General features: G+C 43.0%; 1 protein-coding gene across 1 annotated transcript in view; it reads left to right on the forward strand.

Moving 5' to 3' along the window:
* LOC106815124 (drebrin-like protein B) overlaps nt 1-12,355 on the forward strand; it is a 54,885-nt gene that overhangs the window by 6,984 nt on the left and 35,546 nt on the right. The window contains exons 2-4 of the mRNA XM_014819553.1: nt 8,882-8,937; nt 9,576-9,688; nt 10,861-10,935. Coding sequence (XP_014675039.1) covers nt 8,882-8,937; nt 9,576-9,688; nt 10,861-10,935 — 244 coding nt within the window. The remainder of the gene's footprint in view (nt 1-8,881; nt 8,938-9,575; nt 9,689-10,860; nt 10,936-12,355) is intronic.

Here is a 12,355-nt window from a genome sequence, read left to right on the forward strand (position 1 = left end):
AATTATATTTAAATAATTATATATGTATTATATTATGGGGTATTATGAATAGTAGCACTGACACATCAAATGGTATAATTATATACAAAAAGTATTAATTTATATATTGCCCTGTCGTCAGTGTGCAGCGCTAGGGGCGGAACCAGCGTGATGGTTCGCAGAATGAGCTTTTGGCGAATATTTACAGAAATTTGTCGGCAATAATAGGCTGAAGAGCAGTATGAGAACATTTAAGGAACTTTGGTTAGTAAATTTGATTCGATATTTATTTTAGCATTACTATTTTATTTGTAACGCGTCCAAAGGGCCTGTGCCTACACAGCGGGAGCCACTGTATTTCCGCTTGGTCGACTATGGGCCTAGCACCTGATGGCCGGCGCATGAATGCTGAAGGCGCCGCCGGGATTGGACACTGTTTCGTCCAACTCACGGCATACGGCCGCACGTCTCTTCTATCTTTAAAGCATGGGACCATTGCCCGAACCGCACCCAAATCGCCGAATCTCGGGCGGAACCTATGGGCATTTCTGCTAGTGTTAGAACGGTTTCCTACGATAGAGTTTGCTCAAATACCGAAAATAAACAGGCCTGTTGTTAGCGCTCACTGCGCTACGTCCTTCTGTTTCGCATTTTCGCGATCTCCGTAATACGAGATAAAGACCCCGCCTCTCTTCGTTGATGGACACGAATGGGGCTCGGCCGTCACCGACCGTGAAGCAGTTACATGTATTACTGTCTTTCGCCAGCCTGTACTTTGTCGTTAACATAAGGAAATGCGCTGGCCGATCGATTTCACATTCAACAGTGGCAAATTTTCGTGCATTCATCCACGCCTTTCGAAGTCGGTGAACGACAAGTGCGTCATTCATTGAACCATTGAAGTTTTTATCTATCATAAATTAAATACTCCGAAAATCCACCTAACCGCGCGCCTCTCGATGCCCAGCCTGTTTTAGCATATGAACGGCTCTCAGCCCGTTGTGGTGTGACGTTTCTTGCCCACCAGCCGTTTAATGCTTGGTTGCGGCGGCCTCCCACCATGGATGATGCGGAGGCAGGCAACCTAGCAACACACCGGCGGGTGTTGGTTTTACATATAGCTTTGGTGTGAGTACGGTGTTCAGGAGTCTCTGCGATGATAACCTCTAGGATGAAGCTTTCTTAAGGTGCCTGGCCAACATCCTTACTAATTTAGTGGTGTCATTTAGTTCACGGACTGGATGTCACTGTAGGTACTAACCGTATATCGACTGTTTACGATACGTTCAGGCCTAGTTCTTTGGCACCGCCAGCGGGGCAAAAAAAAAAAGGGCAAACGCCGAATGAATAGGGAAAGACTCTAATTGGCGAAGAAAAAACGCTCGACAAGACGAAAGACAAAGCCGGGCCCCGGGGTGGTTGCGGGTGGGAAAACGTCGTGATCGTATTGTCGAAAAATTGTGTGAATAATTTATTCTGGTAATTTGAGACGTTCCAGCTGCCTGTGCTCTTCATCAGTCTTGTAGCACGGGGCTCAATGCACGTGGGGATACGTCAAGAGGCCAGCAAATCTGCAACACAATTTCAGATCTCTGTTCTTATGGTGCATCTCTGGAGAGTGGTGGCATGTAAACAGGAGACATCTTTCTTTTGGCGGTTCCGAAAAACACAATTCCACTTGACAACTTTCATGGCCATTTCAATTAGGAAGCTCGTGCATTAAGTGACCCGCAGACCGAGCGAGAGACCATGATACAATCCATTGCAGTCGGCCACAGCTTTGCTGTAGATCCTGAGCGCTGGCGCGGCGGCATGAGACGGCCGCAGTTCCGCGGGATATGCGCAGCAGCCCGAAACGCGGGGATGTTCAAGTATTGAAGGCGGAATGCCGATCAGTGGAGACGTGCGGCCAGAATTCGGAGGCCACGGCGCACGGTCTCCACCAGCGGTCAGCGGATGGTCTTGTGCGATATTTAGAAGGATGACAATGATTATATATATGCTAGAGAATTGCGAGCATTATGAAACGTACAAAAGTTGGTCAGTCATTCGCCCAGATTAGCTTTGAATGCAAATCTAGATTCTTATTTGAACCTAGTGGCTTGCCATGTTATTCTTCTAAAAACTACAAGACATCCGCTGACTGCTGTGGACGACGTGGCCGCGGTCTTCGCAATTTGGCGCGCGACGTCTCCACTGTGAACAGTGCTTCAATACCTTGAACATCCCCGCTGGTCGTGGTGGCCGCTAATCCCGCGAAAGACTGCGACGGTCTCATCCCGCGCGGCAGCGCTCAGGATAACATGCAAAACATGATGCCCACGCATCTTGGGTCATGTCTCTGCTGGATGTACAGTGGGCGCCAGTACTAACGCCACTGATCTACTCATAATTGCATTGTGTCACTGAGAAGATGTTATATATAACTACAGTTACTGTAAGGCACCGGCGTAGCCAGGGGTAATTCCAGCATTCCGGGAATCCCTGTGAATTTGTGATTCACATGCGCACATATCTGATCCTACTTCGTATGTAACGGTATATAAAAGCATGAACTAAAATTTTAAACGAAGTCTTATTATTAGTATATAGTAGTTTGGAATCCCCTTCTTGCGAATGTCCCTCTTGGAAAGGTGGCTACGCCCCTGTGTTAGTATATATACGCAGTTGCAGTGTATGCACGCATCATCATACTGTGGTCGTACGGCAAGGAATTAAACATAGTGAATAACCAATATAACACAGCTTCACTGCTGTGGGCAGTACGGAGCTGTTTACAGCTGTTTTTCCACTGCAAAAACTAAATAAAATACATCGTTTACTGGTTGAACAAAACAATATACAACTGGCGTCACTCCGATAGAAAGCAGCTGATTGGCTATTATCTGTTTCTTTTTCATTTATGGGCAGACCGAGGTAGCCATGTATAAATATATCACGGCATATAATGTTACAGGTCGTTCAAGTCACATGGATTATGACAAACATGTGAAAACGCGTAAGAGTGTAAGTGGCAGAACTTCACGTTTAAAAGATGAAAGTTGCAATGTAAATAGAAGAAAGGGATGGTAATGACATGGCAATAAAGCATATTATAGTTTGCTCAGAATGTTTTTCAGATGGGATATATATGTGTTTCTGTCTGGGAAAAAGAATGAAGTCTGGGAAATTATATTTGTATTGGGCAAAAATTAAAATCATGCTACTCACCTATGAGTGACTTCCTTTTTGAAAAAACGAACGACCAAAATAATAAGTCAAATTAATTTATATCAATAAAACTGTTGATTCAGGGCTCAGTTACCAGCCACTAAGCTGATAAAATAACAGGGCATGGTTATTTATCATACAGCTAGTGGGTATTCGTCTATAGATGCAGTCATAATAGTGGCAAAAAAGGCCTCTACCGGGGAAATCGGAGTGAAAACAAGTCGTGGAATTCTTCACTATATGTGTTTGGTATTTGGTCCATATAAAAACTAAAAAAAAAGTTTACAAAATTTATATCGTTGGTCTCGCGAAAGGCTTTTTTCGGCCACGCCCTTTTGCGATTTTCGCGATCTATCGGGAAACACCTTGAGTAAATCTTAAGTCCCTGAGACACGTTCTGTAGTCATGTAAATATACATGGTGAGCTAGTGGGGTAGGTTTTGGGGGAGGCGGGGGAGGTCGGATTAAACCATACATGTCAGTTTACTCATAATTAACACGGTAATGGCTTAAGGTGTGGACAAATTAAGACTCAATTCAAAGTCAGTCGCGTACCAAATTGTGCACGTAATGTTTCTTGCAAGTATGGCATAGAGTAGGCACCTGAAAAAAGGTCATGCTTCTTGGGTATCATTTTCTTGGATGCCCGATCGAATTATGCGTTGTTATTTAACACTCATGGAAGTATGTTCATCATAAAGTGCAGAGTGTTTCAAACGCTGACGTAGCTAGATCGAAAAAAGGGTCACGTGATATTGTTATGTTTCATGGTTGGCAGGAAGCGAAAGCGTGGCTGTCTTGACATTTCAGATGAAAATGACCACATGCTTGGATAAGAACAGCGACCTGTTTCATGTAGCGCACGCTCACGTGCGTCGCTGCGGTGCATGCGTGCTGCACGTGACACGAGCGTGGGCATGCGTGTGCGTGTGTGCGTCGATGGGAAGCAGGTTTCGCAGGTATCGCGTGCAGGCGAAAACGGAAGGTCGAGGTGCGTGATTGGCTTGTTACACGTTCGTTTTGCGGTTCGTGGAGGTGCCGTACACGCTGCAGTGGGGCGTGAAGCGGCCTGGGTAGAAGTGCTGGGGGTTGTGTGGGCGTGGTGCAGCGTAACACGTGATCGTGGCGTATCGAGGTGGCAGCGTAACACGTGAGGTGCGTGGCGTGTTGCACGTACACGTGCGTGCGTGATGTGCGTGCTGTGTGCACGTTACACGTTGCGTGCATGCGTGATGTGTGATTACGTGCCGTGCGTGTGTGCACCGGTTAGTAGGGTACACGTGTGTGCTGTGGTGCGTTTGGTGTGACGTGCGTAGTGTGTAAGGTACAGTGGGGGGCGGTGCGTGCGATGCATCGGGCATGGTGCACGTAGGACGTGCAGTGGCCGTGGACGCGCCCTGTGATGCACGTACACCTGTGATGCATGCATCTGGGGGCGGGGCTGGGCAGCCCGCCCCGACCGGCCCGACAGGATGTGTACTTAAACGTGCGCGGGAACGCCGCCACTCCCGTGGGCATGCGTCGCTGGCTGTGCGTGGTGTGCCGTGCTGCACGAATATACGTGCGGCTTGCGTGACGTAATAGACAGATAGCATGTGTCAGCGATAAGTGGCACAACGGTGCGCGCGTCGCGTGACGTGCAAGCGTGGGGCGGGAACGAAGGATAGTGTGGCTAACACTTTGACGTGCGTTCGTTGCGCAATGCACGGCGCGACCGATGGGGTGCGTGTGCACTTAGCAAGCGTGGCGTTGCAACGCCGTACGACAATGTGCGCGGTGGTCAACGATACGGGGTGCGGTCGTCAGGACGGGCCTGTGTGCTGCGCATGGAGGCACCGTGTGTCGCGATGCGCGCGTCGCGTTGCGTTGCGGTTGCGTTTGGATGCTACACGCCAGTGCGCGCGTGGGCGGTACACTGCCACTATGCACGTACACATCCGCGCTGCGATGCGCCCGTGCGTTCGGGTGCGTGCCTGCAGCGCTACCGTTGCGTGTGGATGGGGTGCGGTGGGCCGTAGGCGTGTCGTCGGCACGGTTAGTGCGACGCCAATGTCGCGTGCTTGCGTTGAGATGCGGTGCGTTGCGGGTGCACGTTTGACAGCGTGCAGTGGGGCATTGCGTGTGCGTGAGCAGGGCGCGGGGGTCGGGCGGGGCGTGTGCACGTACGACGTGCGTGCATGGGTTGGTGCGATGGCGGTGTGCAGCGTACACGTGGGCCCGCCCTGCAATGAAGTTGTGCGGTTGTGGCCGGTTGCGTGCGGTAGCACGTTGCGTGGGGGTGTACGTTATCACGTGAGGCGGACGTGCGATATGGTTGTAGTCGAACAATATCACGCCATCTGCTTAGCTGCCACCAACCGTTAACTGCCGATGTCGCATATGACGTCAATGGTATTCTCACATGAACACTCCTATAGATCGAGGTCTATATAACCATGACGCGTTACTCTGTTTAAAGAGGTTCTTAACAAGTAGTTGATTATGAAGCTTATACGAACTCGACAACCGATAGATACTCGATAAAAGAAGTCATACACATAGGATTTGAGTTGAAATGACCACAACAAGCTAGAAGCATAATTGTCCGGTGGTAACAGACTATTGATATCACATATCGTCCAGGGAAGGAGTACAAGTCTCCAATGCCTACTGTACAAAAAATTAACTTACAGCATGTCCCCAAAATCACCCGTAAGCATATCAATATCCATTTTATATAGTGTCTATAATGGCTTATGAGGCCTACAACCTAAATTAGAGAGGACAAATTATTATAACCTGCATTAGTTACAACAAGTTTAGTCGACTAATTGGAAAAGTCACTCTTCTTGAGACACGTTCTGCCGTGGGGTCGGGCGAGAGGGACTATCGGACCTGTGTATCGTTCCCTATCAATCTCCGCCGAATGCGTGACACGGTTTGAAAAGAAAAAGGGTGTTTCGCGGACCTGAGGTTTCCGTTTGGAGTTGGTCCGGGTAAACTTCACGTCTCTTGTCTCACGCAAGTTTGAAGTTCCACAGCACAGAATCAGTACCACAATCAATTAATCTACTACTTTGCTCCCATGACCCGAAGACACCTTAACTAATAATTCTTTGCATTGGATTCCTGGCAACTCTATGATCCCTCATTTGTACGTAAGGACATAAGTGCGTACACCAACAACAAAATGGCCCCCCAGTGAAGCGTCTGCGGTGCCATGACTCTAGAAACTGTAGTAGCAAAGCATCAGCGGACAAATGATTTGGCGCGTGTGCACTGTAAAGTGTGTTAACCGGCGTGAGCTATTCTTTTGTAATTATATTTGCTGATGCTCGTTTGTTCTGCTGCCAACCAAGGCAGTTGCTACAAATAGAAGAATTGTTGGGAGTTATTGTTAAATTTGTGTCAGTACCAATCACAATCATGGACACCTTATATGTAGTGATAGTTTTGAACAACGCCCTAGCTATTGTTAGTGAACTTCACTGTGTGGTCTGCATCTTGCTCGAGGATATAATATGCCGTGCTGACCTTTATCACGGTCTGTGCGAAACTCTAGAAAATCTACTACTCTCGTACTTGAATCTCTCCAATTGAATTCTTGAATTTAAATTGAATTTTTAACTGAATTGAAGTTCTTGTGCTACCGCTACCGTTTGTTACTTTCAGTCCATGAATCCTGCCCTGCTTCGTCTGCTTGTTCTGACGCTGGTTAATCTCTGATTGGTGATGTGAGTTGTTTGTGCACAGTGGGTATGCGTGCGTGCGGTGTGGTTGTGTGTTGTAGATGAGTATTTGAACGTTTTTCGTATGGAATTATTAGGCAATGTACATGATATAATTTAGACACATTGGAATTTAATTCGTAGTAAATTGCTTATTATTTTAGTCATGTAGTTTAGTCTATGTTTAGTTTATGTAGTTTTAAAAATGATATTATTTTATGATTGAGACGGCCCAAGTGCCTATGCCACTGAGAAACGTCTGATCTTTTCTTCAGCTTTAAACCATGTACTTGCTGCTGGTGTACGAGGATCAATTCTAGTTCAAATTTAAGATTTGTTTGTCTGCTGTCCCATTCTAGTACCTTTTCTGTCCTCTCTAGTCAATGGTAAAAGTGAAGCGTTCTATTGTAATCCGCAATCTTGATCTTTTTTTTTCATAACAGTCGTTTCGACTGTAGAAAATATTCTAAGTGTTTTTATTAACATATCTATTTTTAATTATTTGCTAAACAGAGAGAGATGGAGACAGGAAGAGGGAGATAGATAATTTTATTACATGTAGAGAATGAGAGAGCCAGGGCCGATATTGTTGCTCATGAGTCTTGTACTCGAGTTGATTATTGCAATAATCAACTCGAGTACACGACTCATGAGCATAAAAACTTTTTATCGAAAATGTAATTCGTTATTTATTTACCATTATTTATAATAATGGCCCCAGTGTCTGTGTATTTGAAAGCATGAAGCTCTTGCACGACTATTCTGGGTGGCGTGGTCAGTTAGCATTTTTGCAAGCTGGGTCGAACCCCAGTGACATTTACTGTTATGATTTCTAATTCCATTTACATATCTATATTCATGCAATGCATTAATGCAACTTTCAAGCACTGCAATACTTCTATTTTTATGTTATGTTGTGATTTAGATTAATACCTTGTGGGTGACCTACCTTTGCCTTATCAATATTTATGCCTCATTGTGTTGACACCAGGTAACATGACAAGTCCTAAACTGGCACCAGTCTCATTATGTCATTGGTATATATACTATTGGTCTATGCTCTGCCAGAGGCACCATTAGTTGTAGGTGATATCTTTGTAGACAGGGTTAATTTATTCGAATTAAAGAGAACCAGAAATGGACGCAAATGATAGTATAAATGCATTCTCAAAATTCCGGATGAGGTTCTCTTCTTAATGCTCCTGTGTATGGTTTGCTGTACAACTGGTTGGTGTGGATACTGCCCCGAGTTCCTGTGGGTACGACTTCCTGCGTGACACACATTACACTTTTGCGATTTGCTCGTAATCGTGAATAAACTGTAGACACTGTAAACTTACAGCTTTTCAACAAATAAAGACTTAATTATATATATAATACTCTATTTCTGTTTTTCATATCCGTGTTAATGCAAATTGAATGTGAGTGATATCCTCAGAATGGTAGAGGGCAACTCGCAATCTTTGCTGTAGTTAGTAGATGTAGATATAGCCCCAAGTTTATACGTTTCATGTTTGCATATTTGCTAGCACAAATAACCATACTTGCTTCTATAACCAAGAAGGCAATAACATTTTGAACCCACACGGTGGCCCTACTGTTGCCCTGAACTTTGATTTTTGTACCTTGTTATATATCCCGTCGTGTTTTTACCCTCTGGCATACCTGTTAATCATTTTGTTATTCCCTTTGTTATTATTTGTTATACCATGGTTACCAACACAGAGAACACACACCCGCGACATAGATAGAATAATGAAATGAAACGGAGTTGGCTTGTGCTGAGTTCCTTTTTCGCTCCTCTACAGGGCTGTATTGGATTGTGTGAGAGGAACCAACAAGGAGTTTCACACAGCTTGGCACACCATGCTACCACCTCTATTACAATAAGATATTGCAGCTGTTGTTAGGTGTTACTTATGGCGATTGTTATATTTGTGACAGTTAACGTAAAGTCAGTCTAATTGTGTTATTATGTATTCCAGGGCTATCATGAGCTATGAACCAAATTCAAACATTCTGAAAGTTGTTTCCACTGGAGGTGAGTGCATAATGTTAAAATTAAAGCAAATATTCAGCTCTGAGAATAAGAATATAAGAAGCAATATGAGAAGGAGAGGCTGAAGAAGAGGATCGAGGAATGCTGTTGTAATTCAGTGTAAACACCAATTTCCCACACTACGGTTACCCTGACTTGGTAGAGGCACTAGTGTACCTATTTACAGATGTACAGGGTGCGAAATTAACGGGCGTCCGGAGTCAAATACTCCCTTTATTACGTCGACCCCTGCATTTTGACATATGCAGGAGTCCGTGTGACTCCCTGAAAATCTGCCACTAACATAGTTCGTTCAAGAGCACAGCCTCGCGGAATTACCAATATTTTTCAGTAAAAGTCCAAAGAAAATTTGGCAGACGTGCAACCGTATGAATCTTAAAAATAAGCACATGTGTTAGTGTTAATATTGTAGTCACGTTATGCACATATCTTTAATTTTGAACTTCAGACTGCGGACTCCCTCATTGTGCTGCGGACTCCCTCCTTTTGAGGGTAGGGAGTCCGTTGGACTCCCGTGTTCAAAAGTTAATTTCTACCCCTGGATGTAGTACTTTAAATTTAATCTAATTGTTTATGTGACCTAAAACTATATCATGAGTAAAACCTTCTTGCTTTTGCAGAAGATGGTCTGGAGGAGATGATAGATGATTTGAATAGTGGGAAGATTATGTATGCCTACTGCAAAGTTGAAGATTCACATACAACATTGAATAAATTTGTGCTCATAAACTGGGTATGTTTCATCTGTTTCGTTATAGTTTATTCAAGTATTGTGTACAAACATGTATCATTTATGTTGTGGCGAATTAAAGGGTGCGAAATTAACGGGAGTCAGGAGTCAAATACTCCCTGATTTACTGTCGGACTCCCTGATTTGACATATGCAGGAGTCCGTGTGACTCCCTGGAAATTCTGCCATACTAACTAGTTCAGTTCCGGAGCACGGCCTCGCGGAATTACTGTATTTTTTTCAGCTAATGTCCAAAGAAAATTTGGCAGACATGCAACTGCATGAATCTTAAAAATAAGCACATGCGTTAACTTATTGTTAATATCTTTAATTTTGAACCTCAGACTGCGGACTCCCTCATTTTGCTGCGGACTCCCTCATTTTGCTGCGGACACCCTCATTTTGCTGCGGACTCCCTCTTTTGCCTGCGGACTCCCTCATTTTGCTGCGGACTCCCTCTTTTTGGGGGTAGGGAGTTCGTTGGACTCTCTTGTTCAAAAGTCAATTTCTACCCCTGAATTAACAGTAGGAGAATCTGGGTACCTAAATATACTGTGCAGATGGAAAGACTCATGTGATGATCATCACCTAAACATTTGAAGGCAGCATATCAAAGTTTGCTTTTGCATAGTTATTAAACAAACTTTAAAAGTTATGACAGTTCATAGGATAAATCACGTACCACTACTGGTTCAGCAAAATGTTAACATATATTATTGTATAACGATGATTTCCCCCCCCCCAATTACATTATGCACATTCCTATAGACATGTGGGTTTACTGCTTACAAAAAGTGCATAAATACTTTAAATAGTGTAAAAAACATTGAAAGATGGTAAAAATTATGTTGTTTCTAGTTACCATAGGGGTGCCTCGGCTATTTAAGCTCATGTACTGTTGTTGTTTATTTTATTGTACATAATTGTTGTTGTTGTTTTGGTGGTTGCAGCAGTGGTGGTGTTGTCGATGTCGATTTTGTTGTTGTTCATTGTGGTTCTTTGATGCTGTTCTTGTTGATGCTGCTGCTGCTGTTGTTGTTGTTGTTGTTGTTGCTGCTGTTGTTGTTGCTGCTGTTGTTGTTGTTGTTGTTGTTGTTGTTGCTGCTGTCTTAGGAAAAGTTGTTGTGGTAAAGTGTAAGTGTAGTGTTGATTTGATCATGTTTGGCTGTTCACAGCAAGGAGAGGGTGCACCAATCGCACGCAAGGGTACCTGCGCGAGCCATCTCAGAGATGTCACAAATCTATTTCACGTAAGTGATCAACTGCTCTCTTTCTTGTGTGGTGAAATATGTAAATATCTTATTAACTTCTTTTGACTATTTAAAAAAACTTTCATTTATCAGAGTTTACAAGTCGTTTCAAGTAAATTTATCGTTTACAAGATATTCCTCATTATGAATCTAGACCTTTTTTATGAACTCACTAACATCGAAAACACTGAACTGCTGTACATAAAACAATTAAAACAAATTTGCCATTCACAATGTATCAGGAGTCTATCAATTGAAAATAAGACTATTGCTAGACTCCTGAATGTATCAGGGAGTGAGTTGTGACATGTGTTGAAAATTGTGTCCCTGTAGTGTTATCAAGTCTATTAGTACTTTTGTAGTATTTCCTTACTGATAGGTAAGGCTATATATCGTAAGCAATATTTAAATTAATATTTGTATTTTTGTATTTATTTATGCATAAATTCTATTTACAACCGTTTTAAAGTAATCGTATAGGAAATGTCAAAATCTACATAAATAAGACCTCTGACGTCAGTAATTGATAGTATTTGTCTTTTTATTTTTTTCATAGTAACGTATATGACGAGGAATGTAGGTTTTAGCATTAAATAACTTTTATGCAATCATGGGAATTACTGGGAAATAATCAAGAATTCACAATAAAAAGTTTTACTGACATTACATGCCAGTAGGTGGCGCAGTATGAATGATAGCTGTAACCACTGTCCACATACTAACGAATACCACTGAGCTGTATATAATAACATGCCTGTTATTTTATGCAGCTTAGTGGCTGTAACTGAGCTGAACAAAGTTTTATGATATAATAATTTGATTTATTATTTGGTGTTCGTTTTTCTCAAAATATTCACTAGTGAATTGCAGATTTAATTTTTTGCCAAACAAATATAATTTCCTGACTTCATTCTTTTTCAGACAGAAACAAATATATTTACTCATCTGAAAAATCTCTGCAAACTATAATATCTTTATTGCATGTCATTATCATCCTATTACATTGCACTTTCATCTTTTAAACTGAAGTTCTGCCACTTACAATGTCTGTTCATAATATGTGCCTTATTATTATACACCTGACATTATATGCCTGTATATTTATAACGCACCTTCTCTGCCCATTATGGAAAAGAAACAGATAATAGCAAACAGTGCTTTATCGGAGGTACGCAGTTGTATATTGTTTTGTTCAACCAGAAACGATGTTTTTATTTGTTTTTGAGTGGAACTATGACAACAACAGCTGTAACAGCTCCGACTGCCCAAGGCATGAAGCTGTGTATATTGGTTATACATGTTTATTCTTGCCTACGACCAATATGGATGATGCGTGCATACACTGAACTGTATATATACTAACACAGGGGCGTAGCCAGCCTTTCCAAGAGGGGGGATTCTTTCCAAGAGGGGGGATTCT

The sequence above is a fragment of the Priapulus caudatus genome, unplaced genomic scaffold, assembly GCF_000485595.1.
Source record: "Priapulus caudatus unplaced genomic scaffold, Priapulus_caudatus-5.0.1 Scaffold1046, whole genome shotgun sequence".
Taxonomy (NCBI): Eukaryota; Metazoa; Priapulida; class Priapulimorpha; order Priapulimorphida; family Priapulidae; genus Priapulus; species Priapulus caudatus.